General features: G+C 43.4%; 1 protein-coding gene across 2 annotated transcripts; it reads right to left on the bottom strand.

Moving 5' to 3' along the window:
* Positions 1-5,998: 5,998 nt before the first annotated feature.
* On the bottom strand, positions 5,999-17,614 carry LOC100830516 (protein argonaute 1A). 2 transcript variants are annotated; one of them, XM_003570001.4, is made up of 23 exons: positions 17,393-17,614; positions 12,202-12,866; positions 11,902-12,122; positions 11,680-11,829; positions 11,459-11,592; positions 10,591-10,700; positions 10,356-10,462; positions 10,121-10,259; positions 9,882-9,998; positions 9,387-9,494; positions 9,210-9,281; positions 8,902-9,024; positions 8,624-8,789; positions 8,339-8,460; positions 8,108-8,245; positions 7,784-7,926; positions 7,646-7,708; positions 7,512-7,575; positions 7,296-7,434; positions 7,100-7,173; positions 6,931-7,025; positions 6,795-6,826; positions 5,999-6,656 (listed from the first exon to the last, which is right to left on the bottom strand). In XM_003570001.4, exons 1-23 carry the CDS (start codon positions 17,430-17,432, stop codon positions 6,448-6,450), a joined length of 3,231 nt encoding a protein of 1,076 aa, XP_003570049.2. In that variant the 5' UTR covers positions 17,433-17,614; the 3' UTR covers positions 5,999-6,447. The 2 variants fall into 2 exon arrangements, with proteins under 2 accessions (XP_003570049.2, XP_014756491.1); XM_014901005.2 differs by lacking the exon at positions 17,393-17,614 and adding an exon at positions 13,803-14,051.
* Between the last annotated feature and the right edge of the window lie 1,878 nt (positions 17,615-19,492).

Genomic DNA, 19,492 nt, shown 5'->3' with positions numbered 1-19,492 from the left:
AATGCGTAGGGGTCAGAGCAATTGGGGTACCAAGGCCAGAATTTTTTTGAACGAAGATTGGGAGACGGTGATTCATAAGAAATGGCCGAGGATCACAGAGGAGGAATGAGAGGAGTTCGAGGAGAAGGAAAAGGATCCAAATTTCAAAGCAACCCAAGAGTGGTACGCGGCGCTACCGCCTTGGCAGTCGTGGTATCGAGGGAAAGAAGCCGGTGTGGGAGAAGGAGGACGCCGAGCTTGCGGCAGGAGGGATAGTCCCTCCTGTCCCAACAATGCTCCGTCGTGACCGGTCCACCACCTTTGTGCGGAGTACCATGACAAAAGAACAGTGGGCGGGCCTGAAGCCTATCCGTGATGACCAGAAAGTTTTAATCATAAGGCCTCAACCACCACTTCTTTTTCAGTTTAGCTTCTAACACACTCACTTATAAATTGGCACCGACTTTGTCTTATTTCAGGACAAGGTTGCCGAGTTTGAGTCGGAAGGCTCCCACGACGAGCTCTGTGCACAGTGGGATTCACCACTAAGCTATGCTCTAGGAAGAAATGAGCATGGGGGCCATATTCGAGCCTTAGAAACCGGGGCCCTTTGCCGCAAAGTCTTTCCTCAAGAGAAAGAAGCCCGGAGCCGTAAAAGAAAGGCTGAGAAGCACGAAGAAATAATAGAGGTGGCGAAAAGGGCGGCGAGGGAGGAGTTTTTCGCTTGCTTGAAAAAAGCAAGGGACTCCGGCCACACTATGGAGGAGTTCGTTGCTACATATGATGGCAACCGGGGCGCGACACCTAGGCCACCCACTCCGCATGATCATCAGTCGACTCCGAATCCTTCGCCGCCACCGTATAAGAGCAGTGCTGGCTCCGGCACCGAACTCCCGAGTGACCCTGATGGCCCATCTGATGACATCCCGGTAAGCTCCTCACTGGTACCATAGTGTATATATATACTCAATTACGTCATTTCTTCACACCATAACACTAACGTACGTATGTTAATTTGTTTGTCATGCACAGAAGAGTATTAAGTGCCGGATATTGATGCCATCCACCGGGAATCCGTTAGGCGCGCGTGGTCTGCTGATGCCAAGAATGCTGGTCGTGCACAACACGCCCATGGCCCCGGATCATGTCAGGGTGTAGGTGGACTCTGTGCTCCCAGAATTTGACAAGACACCGGTTCCTTATCCTCCAGAGGAGGAATCAGTGACTCTAGGGCAATGCCGGGGCACGTACGTCCAGTGGCCCAGGAGGTTGGTTGCCCTCGCTACCCAACCTTCTCCCTCTCCGTCGTGTCCCGGAGCATCTCCACCGGCTTTCGCTCGATGACTTCCCTCTCCATCGCCCCGTGGCCCATCCCCCAATAAGCCGTCACATCCGGATTCACCAACATCGGGGCAAGGAGGCTTCGATTTCGAACCAACGCAAGACTGCAGCGATGATGACGCTGCACCGGCTCATGTGCCGCCGCCTAATCCGTCGCCACCCCACCATAAAGACAGCCAACCCTCACAACCACCACGACCTGCACCCGTGCCACGGAAATCTGGGGCGGACGCGCTGGAGTACGCGTCTGGCAAGCAGGTCTCCTAGACCTTCAAGGATCAAGAGGAGGCCGAGTTTTTGAAACGCCGGCGCACCAATAAGAGGGGGTCCAAAATCGGCAAGAAATCGAGTGACTCGAAGAGTAAAGAGTTGGACTCAACGGGCAAGCAATCCAGCAATCCGCCAATAATCGAAGGGAATTGGGAAAACGGGCCAGATATTTTGAATATGAAGCCCCCCCCCTATAGCTGGTGATTTAGTCAGCCGAGCCTACTTCGTGGCCAGGGAATTCGATAAAGTGCTGATGTTCTACCCTGGACAACCGATGGTCAGCCTTAAGGACCTAAGAAGCTTGCCGCGAGAGATGCAAGAGCTACATGGTTATTACATGGCAGCATCAGCTAATTCTGCACAACATGGCCAACAGATGAATGCGAAGGTGCCAGAGTATTATGGCTTCTATGATGCCGAAACAGGGGACCTGCAGACAAAGGAATTTACCTTCGGCGTGGACTTCCTTGACTTGTTTCACGTCTTCAACCAGAAGTGCTTAGACAACAACATGTTAAGACTCTGGTGTGTATACTTCACAAGAGAGTCCTTCCGCCTGAAAGAACCACACGTTGCCATCGCCGATCCTCTCCTGTTCAGCAAAGCAACCAACGGTCTAGAAGAATGGAAACGGGGTTCGAGAGAGAAGACATTTTCATACTTGGCTAAGTTCTTCGCAATGCACAAGCAACGCCGTTATGTTCTTACACTCTACCATTTAGAGTAAGTTGTTCTCACGACCATTGCTTTCTTTCTCGTTCCACTAAGTTGTTCTCTTTTCGGTTATAAATGTGTGTTCTTTTTGTAAACAGCGAACATTGGGTGGTGGTGGCCTTCTCTTTCGAAGAAGCGTCGGTGACGTATCTTGATCCACTCCGACGGAAGAAAGGCTATGAGCCGCGCGACTTCAAAGCCGTCGGAACACTCTTCGAAGAGACGTGAAAAAAGGCGGTGACTGACTATGAGGTGCCAAGCTACGGCAGGAAGAAAATGACCTATCACAGAAACTTCGCATGCATACAGCAGCCGCAAGGGACGGTCTTCTGTGGATACTATTGTGCGTACATCATCCGCAATTGGGTCACCTGTTTCAAGCCCAAGACGAAGACGACCTACCAGCAGATGGCGGATTACTTCAAGACGGAATCAGAATATGGACACAACCCAGCTGTTCTTGTGTTCGATATTTAGAGGGAGATAGCCACCATTCTCAACAAAGAGGTCCTTAAGAAAAACGGTGATTTTTATGAAGGCGGGGTTGTGCCGATGTATTGAAACTTTGATGTACAATGTTAAATATTTAATATCTATCATGGATGTAATAGGTTTTCGTCTTATTTTTGTAATAAGTTTTGTGAACGAATGCTGTTATCTTCATGGATGCGTGATTTTATCATATATATTGTTGTTATCTATTGATGTGCTGTGATATATTGCTGTTACAGGAATGTTCTAATATAAAAAAAATATTTTTTAAAAACCGGAAAAGAACAGTGGCGGTTCCTGTTCACCGCCACTGGTAGAGTACAGTGAACCGCCACTGGTGCAGTACCAGTGGCGGTGCTAGTGAACCGCCACTGGTGCTACAAAAGCATACCAGTGGCGGTGAGGCATAATGGCCACTGGTATACCACCACTGGCGGCGCTGGTAATTCTGCGCATTACAGTGGCGGTGCTTCCCACGGCCACCGGTGCACTTTTCGGAGCTCCCCTACGGATTACCAGCGGCGGTTGTGCAAACGTTAGCACCAGTGGCGCAGGCTTAGTGGCGGTCCGGGTTACTGCCACCGGTGTGTAATCCGGACTGCCGCTGCTAACATTTTCCGGAGTAGTGTAGGTACAACCTTGTCGAACACAACACTGTTTCTATGCTTCCAAATCATCCAGAGAAGACTAGTGTTGCGCTTGTAGCTAGGTTGCGTCTCGCATCCCCTCGAAGATGCACCTCATCCCACCACTCGCCAAGGTAGAAAGCTCACCTGGCAGCCATTGAATAGCTCCCCATTTGCAAAGGATTTTCCACCATACCTGCCCATTGCATGCATGACATTAAATCCAGGGGTTTCAACATCTTTTTTGAAAAAATGGCACATGATATTTTTGTTCAAAAAGCTTGTCACATGCTCAATGACATAGTGGGGCGGGGGGGGGGGGGGGGGCAGTTTTTATGGGGCACTCATCTGTTGAGGTAATACGGACGCGTCAAGGGTATTGAAGTGACATATGCATGTGTTCATCTTGTACGTACGTGTACAACGGAGAATCGAGAACGAGGGGTTTCAAAAAAAGAGAATCGAGAACAGCGCTAGCGGTGTATTGAAACGGTTTTTTGTATGCGTTTGATTAGCGAATCAATGCAGAGAATGCAATTACTGTTTGCGAAGGGTATTTGCAGGGCAAAGGAACACGAGGGCGCCTGTGCACAATTTAGCGCTGCCGGTGCGGCCTGCTTCCTCTCTAACAGCTCGTGCATCGTTCTTGTTGGAGTTGGACGCATGCAACGCATGCATTTGTAGTTAAGGATTAAGGTTGCATGCACATACAGTTTCGATCCTCGTGGAACGGGACAACCAGACAAGCTAGCATTTTGGTAATTCTAGTACTCCGTACGTTGCAACAATAAGTCCAACCTGGATCTTTTTGCGATGGTCTGAGGATTTTGTTTTCGTGATGGAGGACTAGCTACAGGTGAAGATCAATCGCAGGTACAGTCGCTTTCATGCTTCTAAAATAACGGAACGGGCGGAAGGAAAGCGAGGCCGAGTTGGCACATATACATGTTACTACCTCCGATCCTAAATTATTGTCAAAATATTACATTTATCTAGACGTTTTTTAAAAATAGATACATTTATATTTGGGCAAATTTGAGTCAAAAGAATTTAGAACGAGAGGTACTTGGCAATATGGCATCCATGTACGTAAATGACATTTACGGCGTATTCATCCCAAGAAAGCATAAAATCAAGCAGAAGCGGTACATTATTCATACATTCTTATGTACTACTCCGCAATATAGCTAGCGCGTAGCGCACATGCCCAATTGCATCCATCATGAATGACTATAGATCGTCGATTATAAATCTTACAGATCGACGCAACTAGCCTTGTGGTGACCTCAAGAGATGTCCAGATCTGCCGCAATAAGCATATATGTCAATCATTTTTTTTCCTCAGCCTCCATATATACCTTCACTCCAAATGAAATGAGGCAGGCGAATCTTACATATCCCACACGTTGCAGCTGCCGCTACAATTAAAGGAAAGAGATGAACAAGAGCACAACCGGTAAAAATGAACCAGAACGTACTCCTGATCAAATCTGCTTAAGAGCAACTGGCTTGCGCGCCCGCCGGGGCTAATCGACAACGGCAGTGGACGTGGTGGAGCGGCCTGTTTCTAGCGTTGTCGCTGCTTGCTTGGCCACACGGCCGGGGTGAGACCGTGAGAACCTTCATCCCACGAGACCCGCGTAAAATATGTCCCGCTGAAAAGGTCACGGGGCGCTCTAGCTTGTTTCTGGGCCGGGAGAATCCTATGTGCCACGACATCGATCTCGATGTATCGTGCAGCGTGTATCCCGGCTGCAATCATCGCGCAGGAGAAGCGAGCCGTGCGATCGATCCCTGTTGTGCAGGGTCCGTAAATCTCTAGGTCTTTAATTTTATTCGTGCAATCCTGGAAGGAATTCATGTATCAGACGCACAGCACAGATGGAGAAGTTCATTTTTTAAAAGCACAGGTAGTGATGGCTCGTACTACTGCTTCGGTACTTGGTAGGGGTCCGTTCAGCGTTCAGGGGCGTGCGTGTTGCAGCGTTGGTAGAAGTACTTGTTCCTCGCTGCACGGCAATAGTTATGCTAGCTTGTCTATATAACTCAGGTGTTGAAGCCTCGCGGAAAAAACATGTACTGTACTACCACCGTTTCAGAAGTTCTACCTTTCTCGTGAGTGACCAAGTTTATAAAGATATATGAACATCTAAAATATGAAATAAATATATTATGAAAATGTATATCATCATAGATTAAATAAGATTAATTTAGAGTCGTAAATGTTGTTAGATTTCTCTATAAGCTTGGTTTCGAAGTTTGACTTCGGACAAAATAGGACTTCCTCCATTTGAGACAGTACCATTTGGATTGGCTAACCTTTCGAAGAGAGAAACAGACAATCAGCTTGTTTTTTTAGAGCAAAAAAAAAAAGAGAGCTTGTTCAGCTTTGAAATTTCAAGAGGTCCAGGAACGACACAACGGGTAGTCAACTAGTCATCGCACTGCAATTCCTGGTCTGGAATTCTGCACAGATGTTTGGATTCAAAGTACAATGTGCGTATGGTGAAGACAAAGAAACTACGCAATGCCATTTGAAAACCTGCAGGTAAAAAAGAACTGAAGTGCGCAGCTTGTCCTGAAAGCATGGTAGCGCTGCAGAGGTCACTTATATTTTATGTAACTACAGAGGGTTGCTTTCCTGCGGCCGCAACGAGAAGATAGGCAAATACTATGGTTTCACTATACCGTACCAGGAACAAAGGTCCAAAGTACAAAAATACTGAGCTAGCTGTAGGTTTACATCTAAGAACATTTCGAGAATCGCTCAGTATCCTTATTGAATGCTCGGTGATAATAAACATCTAATGACCTGGCACTCTTTCTTTTTTGCGAATAATAACCTGGCACTCTGACCAGGACACCTCAGCAAATGACTCACAGCACCAGAGTTACCGTGGAAAGAATTCCGAGAAAGCTTGATTTTCCAAGACATTAATCTTCAAAACAGTAGTTCACCAAAGCTCAACAGCAACACGATTGATGAACACGCACATTCGGCTGTGAGTGTGGTTGCCACCTGAATTTAACAGTAAAACATGACACGCTTCACGTTGTCCTTTAGGTCAGGCAGCGGTTTAACAGCAACGTTCCCAGCAGCTCTATTGCTGCGCGCACTAGCAGGGCCACGGCTTGTCGTGGCACCACTCATGGCCGACCCACTGTCGGAAGTATCCGGTTCCAAGTAGAACCGAGCTCGAAAAGCCGCAAGATGAGCATAGTATGCAGGAGGCACTGCACAGAAAACCAAACCACTGAGAATACGCAATTTCAGAGAGCCAATATTACTTTGTAAATCAACTAGATAAAACAGAATCGAAGTTTTTTCTCACAAAAAAAAAACAGAATCAAAGTTTTGACACATCCGCTTACCAATTGATACAGAACGAGTGCATCTTGCATAGCTGCAACACAAGGGATAATTGTTAGTTTTACTGGTCATACGTGTAAACATTGAAATAGAACTGGTGAGACAGTAATTCAATTAATTGGCGTCATAGTAAACTACGTGTAGCACAAGTTGTTCGTGAGAGTCTGCAAACCGTCGGCAGTAAATTTGTTTTCATCCCACAGGACATGGTAATGCGCAGGGCGGCTTGTTCCCTAAATGTAATGTAAGGTCAGTTCAGGTCCATCCCATCAACGAAGAATCCTTATTTCAAGTATAGAAAATTGACCTGAATGCCAGCATGGCTACAAAGGTAGAAATCAAACTCGGTAGGATGACATATCTTTGAATCAACCACAGTTCCTAAAATAAGATATAAGATGATAATGAAAATATCACTTTAAATCAAGGGAGCTTTCAGGCATAGGTCGAAAAGCTATACAAAACAACTAAACTCACCAACAAAGCAACAACTTATTACTTACCAGGTAATATGTTTCCACTTTTTCTATCAACACTGTGCTGATCATTGTGGTTATTAGCAAAGAGCCGTGTATGATGACGCTTCTGGACCACCACAAAGGTAACAGGTGGCTGATAATTGGGCTCCAATGATGCACAAGCCTAGTTTATTACACCAAAATGCCATTTCAGATTCAATGAAAACCTAATGTGAGAAAATGTAGACAAGATAAGCTCACCTTTCTAATGGCATCAAGCTCATACAACAGAACCTGATAGAACTGCCCTTCACTAACACCATCTCTGAAAAAATCATGTTAAGTATGTGGAGTTCTGGACAATAATGTCGGATATGCTTAGATGAGATTAGTACCTATAGAATATGATCCTCTGGGGTTTCTGTCCAGTTGATCTCTTAAAAGAAATGAGAAGTTCTCTGCATAATCAATAGAACTTGTATAATATATGTATACCATGCAAACAATATCAGATATTGTGAACAAGATCATACCTAACCATTCCACCAGCTATACTCCCTCTCTGAGGATCTTGCTGCACTTTAAAAAGATCTTGTATCAACTCCTGGCGACGGGTTTGTGCACTCACTAATCCAGCATACTTGGTGATCTCAGGCCAATCTTGAGAAGCAACAACCTGCATGAGTATGAAATCATTACAAGCAATTAGACGCCCAGGGAGATGTGAACATAGCAATAGTAAAACTGAAAAGTGGATGCTCGACATGGATAGAGCAACCGTTCGTCCAGAATATAAGTTTTATCATATGATATACATATACTTAATATAATTTAAGCTTGACACATAATGCACCTACAGCTGCAATGGAAGGGCTAGAATCCTCTCCAGGATGAGGATGGGTAACATCTGCACCGAATATAATGGTTGGTCTGTCACTGACAAGGGGAATTCTCCTTGACAAAGCATTGACAAGTACAGTATTTCTTCCTCCCACCTAGAAGAAAGTAAAGGAATTCAAAAAAGAAGCATAGAAAGAGAACATGGTTCCCAGGTTGACAGTAGGCAGAAGATGCATGCCAGGACAAACCTTAACATTGATTTTAAGGGCGACATTTGCAAGATACTGCTGGTTCATCTTAAAAACATGTTTCGTGAGACAGCATTGAGAGACCAATCCAAGATCTGTCTCACATATTCTTTTGAGATCACCTGAGGAATGTATGTAAGAATAATAAGTACTCACCTCTGTTCTTAAATATAAGATGTTTTGGTAGGCTATATTGACCTACCAAAACGTCTTATATCTAGGAACAGAGGAAGTAGTATTTGCATCAGATAATACTCTAGTCATCTTTTGAATTAAAAGGCATACCATAAAGAGAACCATTATTGTCAGGTAAAATTACAATAAGCAGGTCAAGTTCCCTGCCCTGTGGTTTCAACACAGTCATGGAATCTTGATAGCGTGCCTTGAGTGCTCTTTCTACATGTTCAGGTCTCGCAGTTAAAGGAGGAAGCAGAGGATCGATTGAAAACTCCTATCGTGAGAGTATCAATCGTGTGAGAGATCAGACATTAAGACAACATAATACAAGTAGCCATACTGCAAAAGATATGTCTGAAGGAATTGTTTAGATGACAGAGACCTACCATCCCAGATATTTGGCACATGACAGCCAACTCATGACAGAAACTCTTTGCTGCACTATCTTGGACATGTCGTGAAAAGTTAATGCATGTCCAGTCCTTCACTCTCCCACCATTGACCATTTTCTGTAACAAGTGTATTACCAAGAAACTTAATTTGCAACTGTACACAGTATTGTCAAGCACAAATCTTCTATATGATGATCGACACAGATAGTTATTGAGAATAAAGCAAACCAAATATTGGATGAGACACACAGAAATACCTAATTTATATTGATTTTATTTATATCTTACTTCTAAGAGCATACCTTATTCTTCATATTCCATTGGCCAATTCTTGGTAATACATCTTTCTCTCTGCCACTATCGTGGTATTTAAGCTAATAGTAAAGGACGGTAGTCAGATATCCAGGAAAAGGGATAACATATATAGACTTGAGAGTTGAAATTAAGATGCCAACCATGTGCTAAAACATTTAGCTTACTCTAGGGGGAGGTAAGATACGAGCTTCAACTGATGCAAGTTTCTTATCAATCCTTATACCAAACTCCTGCGCATATGGATCCTCATGGTATGCATTGTGATTCACTGTCTGATAATAAAAGATAAAACAAGAAACAAGTTCAACTTATAAGCCAATCTTCTTGTCAGAAAAGGAAAAGAAACTGGATAATGATTATATCTGCAAGAACAAAGACAGATATCTGCGGTACTATACAAAAAGAGCAATTTAAACCCATCAAGCCACCTTAACATGCAATAACATGTTTTTGAACATCTTTAATACCAAATCAAATTAACGGTAAAAAAGAAAACAAAACCAGATCCAAATAGAATAGATAAATAAATAATCTCAGGAAAATGAACGACTAAACCAGAAATAGATCATCACAAGAAAGAACAAAGAAATAGAAAATACTGCAGTTAACAGAGATAAATCAGTTAAAAATAATTTATACCACAACTGTAGCAGGGTTACCTGCAAAATGTCCAGCTCCCTCTGTTGGGGGCGCTGGCAGGTCACTTTAAGAAGAGCAGTTATCTGCTTCTCATTCAGTCGTTTTGAGTAACGCTGTCCCTCGATAATCTTACAGACCTGAAATTTCAAGGCGAAAGGAGACAGCTGATGATATAAAATGAAGTGTCTATAACTCTTTTACTCTATATAAGTATATAGCATGTTGAATGGAGATAATAGAGGTCGTTAAGGATGCCAACCTCCATGGGAAGGTAATTTGGCCTCTGTGGATTGCCCACTTGCAAGCAAGGCAAAGTAGTATGCTGAATGTTAAAACCGTATGTCTCCTGGAAGTATCGCACTACTGTCTTCACAGTACCATGATTATCTATAGGGAAACTGTCCCAGGCCAAACAAAGCAAGTGCAATAATCAAATAAACATACAATACGCTCGTGGGCATAAATGAGGCTTCATATGTAAGAGAACTACATACGTTAACTCTCTTGTTGCTTGCGAGGTAAGGCCAGATATACGATACTTTCTGCGCATATTGCCTCTATGTGTGACCTCAACCTTTACACCTCGTAGAGCCTTCTTGATCTGATCAGTTGGAAAAAGGAGGGAAGCTTGTACTAAGTCAAGAGTGAGCACAAAATTTCAAACTAAGCATTGTGTACTGAAAAAGCATATGAGCATAAACCATGTGATAGTCAATAGAATAACCTAACCTTCACCCGATCAGCATCTGATAATGGTCTAACTGATACGTTTCTGTTCAAAAGTTGTGCAACAAAATCAATCACAGGCAAAGGCTCGATGAATGCTGTAGATGACATATCTGCAAGAGAAAAATGTCAAGCTACCTCAAGATGCGAGAGAAGACCAGAATCAATTTAATGGCCTCTGCCACTGTATGATTCATATCTTAGGACTGGACTGAGCAGTGAACACATGCTCTACTCATTAAGCAAGCATAGAAAATGACAAACAAATATAAACATAAATACAACATCTAAGACTCTTGGTTTCCAAACACAAATGAATAAATGATCCCAACTCCTAATGACTGCTATGTACGATGACACTGAAGTATGATACCTTGCTTTCCAATTATTCATCTACAAAAATGTAGAACAAAGATGCTACTAAATTGGTGGGAGTTGATAAGAAATGGGAACAGGAAGTCATATTGAGAGGGCGGTTCAAATTGTGGACACCATAGTAGGAGTCCTGTATATTATTTGCTCTCAACATTACTGCTCTACTGGAGCAAGCATGGGTCATGTCATTGTAATTTGAGAGCTTTACATACGTCTGTTGAATAGCTACTAATCATCCTAAAAGTAGAGGAGGCCAGAGTGGGGAAATATTAGGGGAGAGAATTTTTTTTTGAACTTTGCTGTAATAAAAGACTATGTACCAGCGATACCTTACTTTAAAGTTTCCAAGAAGGAAGTTGTGTTTATCAATAATGACTAGTACAAGTTATTATGGTATGAAAGCATTCTAAAATGGTTATTATTCTAAAGTAAGAGTATGATTGCTCTTCTCGTAGCAGTACTATGAATTGTGAAGACGAAGAGTTTGGGATCTAACCAATATTCAGTGAAAGTCCCATCTGTGTGGGCCGTATGCTCTGGTAAAAGCCACGCCAACTTTCCAAGCCATCACCGAGTTGCTGGCGCCTCCCTAAGTTAGGTGAATAAAATGACCTGGCAACTGGGGAATACCTAGACATGAAAAAAAAAGAAGAATGTTCAACAGCTATGCTAGCAGAATAATGATAATGTTGCATAAGCACGGTGGAAAAAGATTACCTTGCTGTAGGCAGTTCACGTAGAACGATGTCAAGCACTTGAAGAGCTTCTTGAGGAGCATCTGCTTGCCTCCCAGCCAAAAACATAGCTAAATGATGGAGATCAGCGCGCGCCGCGAACTTTATGACGACCGTAAAATGTTTTTCACGCCTTAAGACAGGCAGATATATTAGTAAGGAACATACACTGTACCAGGTCACGGATATGTTCAGAATCGCATACCTTTGTGCAGCTTGCGCACCACCAAGTCTATCCTCCTCATCCTGAAGAATAATTTCAAAGGTCCTAGAAGTGAATGGCAATGGCCCAGCAGTATATAGGCTCTTCCTTCCATCATAGGCAGGAAGACTACCACCCAAATGAGATTGCCTGAAGAGGGTTACAAGCTGCCCCATGACTGCACGATTGACACCACGTGAAGGGACGTCGGGAGTTATAGAGACCTAGTGTCATATAAAATGAAAGCTCATGAAAGAAATGTACTTCATATGTATAAAAAGTTCTGCGAGAAGGGGACCTTACATCATATTGATGAAGATCTTTATCAGGCAGTTCAGCAGAGAAATGATTTGCTTTCACGATGCACCTATTGCCTAATTTACCCTTGCCAGGGCGCATTGGAAATCTTACAGATTTACTCGATGGTGGTGCTAATTGGATACCCTGTCCAGAGGAACTTTGACCTAGGTTAACAAGTTGCTGAAACTGTAGCTGGAGTTGTCCAGTGTTCATATCAACACCTAGTGAGGATGAGCCAGTTTCCCGCGGTGAAGGAGTAACCACAGGAACTTGGTGCTGAACTTGTGGGGCTTGGTGCAGTTCGGGAAGTGTTATTGATGGAGTAATAGGAACTCCTCTTCCACCACCGCCACTCCTACGCCCGTCATGGTATGGTTGTGACATTCCTCTTTGGTTTGGGCCACCGTGGCCATAATACCCATGTGCTTGATACTTAACAGGACCCCCAGGTGGTTGCTGTGATGCTGGATCCTGGTAATGCCCACCACCACGACCTCCTTGTTGAGAATATTGAGTATTGGCATGTGCCCGGTTGCTACCTCCACGCTGCTGACCTCTCTCAACTCTCTGTGAAGGGCCCTGTCCAGGGGTTCTTGTAGCTTCCTGAGTTTTGGAACTTTCCCCGGAGCTAATGGCAGCATATTGTTTATTTTTCACCATAGTTAAAGCTGCAAGGTGAAGAAAATTATAATTTCACTATTGATCTTCGAAAACATAAGCAGAAAGTTAGCAGGTAGCTCCAAGGTATATATATATAGGAAGATGAAAGCGAAAGAGTATCAACTTGAACTTCAAATAAAGATAGAGAACCGAATGACCAAGCACAAAGTAAAATAATGAGGATGGGGAATTGACCAGCTTTTGCCATAGAACTGAAGACGCTACATATGCCCAATTTTATGGCCTAAACTGGCAGATGGGATTTGCAACAAAAAATAAATCAGGCAGCAGCGTGCACAATAACAGAGCCTCCACCATCATATGGATACAACAGTTTTTGTTATGTCCCCAAATCCCAAAAGCAAAGATAAATCAAATAATTTTTAAAAGTGATGCATTTGTTCACCACAAAAAAAAAAGTTATAAACAGCAAGTAAACTGATTTTTTTGTCAAAAATGAAAGAAACAAAAGGAAATTTCCTTATATGTCATTGATTAATGGCCACTTAGGTCATATGCCACTGAAAATCCCTCAATTGGTCCATTAGTTGGGTTAAATGACCTCTTTTACCCTCAATGGCACATAAACAAATTTGTTGCTGCTTCGTGGCTTCCTGCTACCGCAGTGTATCCTCAGGTTGCTTGTTCCTGCTGCTGTGTGACAACACCAAATATCCCACCATGATAACACCATAAAATTGCACACGGCAACACTAAATTGTTTTAAACATAATCACATCCACATGACATTTTTAACATGAGAATTAACCTTTTTAGTACCACCGTGGCAAATCTGAAATTTCACATGACTAATTCCGCACAACAATTTATGAAACTCACAGATTCACAGTTCAAATCAAAACAAGTCCATAACATGGCTATTCCATGACAACCAAATGAAATCCATGCTGTAATGCAGACGTCGTGAATAGGAAAAATCTTGCCATGGAGGGGTTGCTGAGCGTGGCCTTGCTGTGGAGGTCGCCGGGCGCGCTCTCGATGTCATGGCCGCCATGCGCTGCCTCCCTGAGCCTGAGGAGGCCGTCGGGGAGGCCTAGCTCTCGCTGGACACGGTGTGGAGGCTGTCGGTGACGGGATGGGGAAGGTCACCATGGGGTGGCGCGCAGGGGAGGAGGCTGGTGGAGGAGCCGCCGCAATGGGAGGGTTTGCTGAATGACGACTGACGAGCAGCCGGTTCATCGCTGTGTTGCACGAGCGCTAGACGGAAACCTTTTTTTTTTCTCAGAGAAAAATATATTTTTGCTCATCAATTGTTAGAAAAGTCAAAAAAAAAATCTACAATCTCGAAATTGTATATGCTTGTTCACCAAAATTAGCAAAAGGGATATTATTTAGAGAAAAGTACTCCCTCCAGCATTGTGGAAGTATATTTTCGTCTCTCAACTTATCGAAAAGTATATAAATGGTTTCTTAACGTTTTTTTATATATTTTTCGTCCATCAATTGTCAAAACTGGATAACAATGGTCTCTCCCTGATGCGACGTGGTATTAGTGTTGATGTTCATGGTTTTGACCTCAAAATACTACACTGGGTTAGGTCTTTTTTGTTTCTTTTGGACTCAAGGGGTAAAACGAAAAATGATGCCGATTTGATAGGCTAACATAACAATTATGGGGCCAAAACCATAATACGATGGTACTAATACCGCTTTGGAATGGACAAGGGACTATTTGTGTCAGTTTCAACAGTTAGGGGATGAAAACTGTACGAAAAAAAAAGTTGAGAGACCATTGAGTACTTTTCGACAAGTTGAGGGACGAAAAATATATTTTTCTCTATTATTTATCATCTCCTGGTTTTGACTCCATGTGGCGTTGTTTTTCTGCAAACTTTTCTCTATCGAATGCCACGATGACGTTAGGTGTTTCCTCATAAATGGTCCCGAACAAAAATCGTATACATTTGGTTCCTCTGTGCATCACTGCATCAACTATGTAGTCCATTTTAATTCCAGATACATATCTAATATCACATGAAACAATCAATCAATTCAACGAAAACGCTGCTCAACCAGTTAGTTTGCGTTCAAAATTTAGTGTGAATTACTATATGAAACCATACAAAACACGATATGCTTTCGAACTTTTAAGTGTAGTGGGATTGGTCAAATTTACTTTTCTAGGTATCCTGAGGTTGGTTAATCTTGCACTTCTAAGGACCAATCATGCTCATGGAGTCATGGTTCAAAATTCATCTGGGTTTATTGCTCTAATATCACGTCAAACACAACATATCATCTCTTATAAGCATCCAACTTACCTACCGCGACCTAAGTTTGAATTTCTTATACGGATATAGTGTCAGTATAAATTCCTGCTAAGGCTAGGTCTCAAACATGGGTGTGGACAAGCATGCATATTTAATTGATAGTTGAGAAGCTTCCTGCTAAGGCTAGGTCTTGAAAGCGAATCATGTGCCCCCGTATGGGTTTTGATGATTCATGACAAATTGGTTAAGGGACTAATGTGCAAATTGAGTGTTTCAGATGCTTAGTCTCATGGATGAAGAGTTCCAACCGGCGTTGGAGATCCCTCAAAATTGAAGATAGGAAGAAGGCTTGAAGCATCAAGGCTTACGGGCAGGCTAAGGATGTTTTCTAAAATTTCTGTGAAGAATTGTCTTCAATTTGAGTATAGGACAAGCCGTACTATTAAGAGGGGTTCCAAGCGGTAAGCTGGTTGTGAAAAATTCATTTTCCTTATGCTCAACTTAGGATAAAAAAATGTGTGTCTTCGTTATGAAGAAAGTTGAGTCTAGGATGTTTCGAGATTCGTTGTCTTCATGTGTGAAGAAGAGCTCGAATGTTCCTGGATCAGTTTCTTCAGACTGAAGACTTGTTTTGTTTTCAAAAGGAGTTTGAATTCAAAAATGTTTGAAAAACGTGGTGTTGGTTTTTGGTCTGACCAGTCAAACTATTTGTTACGATGATCGTTGGCACTTGAAGAAAAATGTCTTCGATGGAAGACGGAGACCGTTGGTGTCTCGAGACCGGTGGCGTCTCAATTCTTCAGTGGGGTTCAACGGTCGGTAACGGCTAGTTTTTCCAGCCCGGCTATATAACAGCCAACCCCCTCTACCATTCGGTGGAGATCTCAAAAACGATTTTGTAAAGAAAAATCTTAGAGCTGAGCTGAGCTGAAGAAAATGATATCTCCCTCCTAGCCAAACGTTGAAGAACTTGTTACTCTTGGTGTTTGGCAGCACCTAGACGGCTAGGCGTCGTTGAAGAGCAATCAAGGTATGATTTGCCTCAACTAGTCTGTGAAGCCCTGAAGATCGCCTCTGCGAAGAAAGATCTATCACGAGTAACTGGGAGAGACTTTGGTCTTAGCTCAGGAGTATTGGGTGGACTTGTGTGTCCGCGAATCTTGTGTGACTCAACCCCCTCAACAGAGACGTAAGATTGTGCCAACAATCTGAACTTCGAGAAACAAATCATCGTGTCTCTGTGTCCGGGTGATACCTTTCCTCACCTATTTATCTTCAATCTTCATTAACTGTTTGTTTCAGTTTGAACTGCTCTGAACTGTCTTCAATTACTGTTTTTCTTCACTGTATTCCGCTGTTGTAACTCTGCTAAGTCTAAGAAATGCTTTGTGTCTTCACTTGTTCTATCCTGTTTGAAGAACCTGTTTTAATTTGAAGTAAAATTTGATAATCTTCAATTCAACACACACACCCTCCTTCTTGAAGACATACTTGATCTTTCAGGTCTCTAACATGGGTGGACAAGCATGCATATATAATTGGTAGTTGAGAAGCAAAAATGTGTAAAAATGTTTTCCGCACAATTGCACGAAACACCGTACTAGTTCATATAGCCTAGAATATTAGCATCTACTGATATGTGGAGAAGTTGGTAACACATATCACGGGGTGAGAGATTTTTTTTCCTCCGAAAATGAGCCATTTTATTGATCCATCATGCTGATACACAGTATAAAACCCAGCCTATGCGACGATGACAAAGCATCGAGCCAATCGAGCATGAGATGAATGAAAGAGAGTTCACTAGTCCTCTCTGGCATCATAATCGTACTGTAGACCTACCGTCGATTAAAATTCCCTTTTCATAGTACGGTACCATTTTTCTCATCCAAAGAAATATATGCCGAGCACTAACGGCTAGCGAGAGCGACATGCCAATCTGTTCTCAATCTTTCCTCTGTGTTCCTCGGCGAATGCACACACGACAAAGGTCAACACCGATGATCGAACAGTCGAAGGCAGCATGCCAGCATCTCGCAAGTCCAATCAAATTACTCGAGATCAAACAAAAGGGAGCATCCACAAGACCACAACACAAAGCAGCTATATGCAGATACTGGAAATCAACAGCTACCGCGATGGCTGCAACCCTGACAGTCTTACCACGCGTCATAAGACGAAACAGAGACAAACAGGAGCTGGACGATCTCCTAGTCGTAGCTAGACTCGACGAGCCAAAACAACAAAACACAGAGAACGGAGAGACAGAGCAATCAAATCCAGGAGCAGAGAGAGGGACATACCTTGATGCGAGTAGTGTCCGTTGTCCATTTGGAAGTCCATCCAAACTCCCAAGGCCAAACGACGATCCCCCGGAACGTCCGGCGTCGGTGCGTCAAGGCGGCCGGGCCGGCACCGCGCGCCGATAATGGCAAAGATCCCAAATCCGCAACCAACAAGAAAAGGAAGGAGAGGGAGACGTGAAGGCAGAGGGAACAGAGAGATGCAGCGATGCGGGTAGTTCTTAATAATTCTTATAGGACAAGATAATAATATTTGGTGGTGGGTGCGTGGGGTCTTCTCTAGGTCCCGGCCGGCCTCTCCTTCCGTTCTTGCCCGGCCGTGCGCAGAGAAAAAGACACACTGTGTATCGTGGCGGCTGATGCAATACCGCACGTACAGCCATCCCAACTCGATCGCCAGATGATGTTGCTTGCTGCTACCTAGTGATCGAGATGGTGAGGAGGTGCAGCCTGCAGGATATCTAACGCAAGGGCACAAGGACCACTGTGGGTGAACAGCATGGTGATTGCACATCGATTGGTCTCGCCTGTAGGACTAGTTTAATTAGCTGGATTGTTGCCTCCATCGTGGGTTTTGGTTTGGCCTAATGTGCTAGCTCAGCCACTCGCGCGCCCCACGTACAACCACTATAATTGGTTTGTTTTGGGGCTGATAACCCAATGGTCAATTTAATTAGCAAGTGGTGCTTATCTCCTCTGGGATAACGATGCAATGCAAGGTTTAGCTAGGAGTACTATACCTCTCTTATTGTACTATTTTCGTAGTAGTTTACATGAAAGATGAAAGTGCCCCGTCACACGCCACAAGGGCCAGCAAAAGAAGCCTCTGCCCATTCCTGGCAATGGCGAAAGCTAACGAGATCAGGAAAGTGATCTATACGACCCTGGGGGGGTGCGACCTAGTGCTGGACCCAACAGATTTTGCGATTGAACTGTGCACGAAGTCCAACTCCCGCAGCATGGCCCAGATCATCTGATTGGACGATAACTCGATATGTGTTTAGCGAAAGCCGTTTTTAGCCGTTAGCAAAAAAATCACATGTTCTGACCGTTTTCGCAGGTTGTATCTCAATTGTTTTGGGTTTTGAGCCGATCTTCCGATATCGAGACACTTAGTACATTTTTTTAATAGTTCTTTGTATGAGTGAAACCGAATCGAAAAATTTCCAGCCAAATCTGGTGGGATAGGACATGTCTTTTTTGCTTATCAGAAAAATCACCACTTTGACCGTTTCCGTGGGCTCATGTTTTCTTAGGTTTTCACTGATTTTTCGATATCGTGATCCTGGTACATGAGTTCTTGCCACTTTTGACCAGTCATGAAAATCACTGTTCTCCCTTTTCGTTTTATGGGTTTCGGTCCATTTTTCCAATATCGTGACCCTCACAACAAGTTTGTGGTCAGTCTTATCAACCTGTCAAAAAAACATTAGCGTTCTCGTCAATTTCATGGCTATAACCCATGTTTTTTGTGACCCTCTGATACACGATTTCAGGGAGTACTTGTCTGTCAAGGAAAATCACTGCTCCGTAAGCTATATCTGATGTTTTTTTGGGTTTTTGGTGGATTTTCTAATACTACTATAGTTGGTACATGATTTTGGGCCGTTTTGGCTAGTTAAAAAAATCAGCGTTTTCCATCGCTATAGCTTATGTTTTTTGGGGCTTTCAATATTCCAATATTGTGCTCCCCTTAACACGGTTTTGGATCGGTGTACAAAAATGAGCATTTTGACCATTTTAGTGTGCTATAATCCGTATTTTTGGGTTTCAAATTGATTTTCTGATATCGCGCCTTCTCTACAAGCGGTTTCGGGCACTTTGAGTCAGTGAAGAAAAATTACCGTTTTGGTCATTTTTGTTGGTTGTAGCTTTACATATTTTTGTGTGTGTTTTTGATTGATTTTTCGATACAGTGACTCTAGTACACGGATTCGGAGAGTTTTGCGCGCCTGTCCAGAAACATCAACTCATTGACCATTTACGTGTGCAATACCCCATGTTTTTCGGGTTTTCCACCGATTTTCCAATATCCCGACCCCCCCGGCACACTGTCTCGAGCCGTTTTTGGGTCAGTGCAGAAACACCGCCGTTTAAACC

This window comes from Brachypodium distachyon, chromosome 3 (genome assembly GCF_000005505.3).
Source record: "Brachypodium distachyon strain Bd21 chromosome 3, Brachypodium_distachyon_v3.0, whole genome shotgun sequence".
Classification (NCBI taxonomy): Eukaryota; Viridiplantae; Streptophyta; class Magnoliopsida; order Poales; family Poaceae; genus Brachypodium; species Brachypodium distachyon.
The sequence above is the reverse complement of the archived record's forward strand: the minus strand, read 5'-3'. Positions and strand labels throughout refer to the sequence as shown.

Bases quoted from the DNA above. Each gene is read 5' to 3' on its own strand.
- LOC100830516 (XM_003570001.4), bottom strand. From the start codon at position 17,432: ATGGACTTCCAAATGGACAACGGACACTACTCGCATCAAG. The intron at 10,463-10,590 runs GTTAGGTTATTC...CCAACTGATCAG, and splicing joins CAGATGCTGATCGGGTGAAG to ATCAAGAAGGCTCTACGAGG. The intron at 7,576-7,645 runs GTACTAATCTCA...TGATTTTTTCAG, and splicing joins CAGAGGATCATATTCTATAG to AGATGGTGTTAGTGAAGGGC.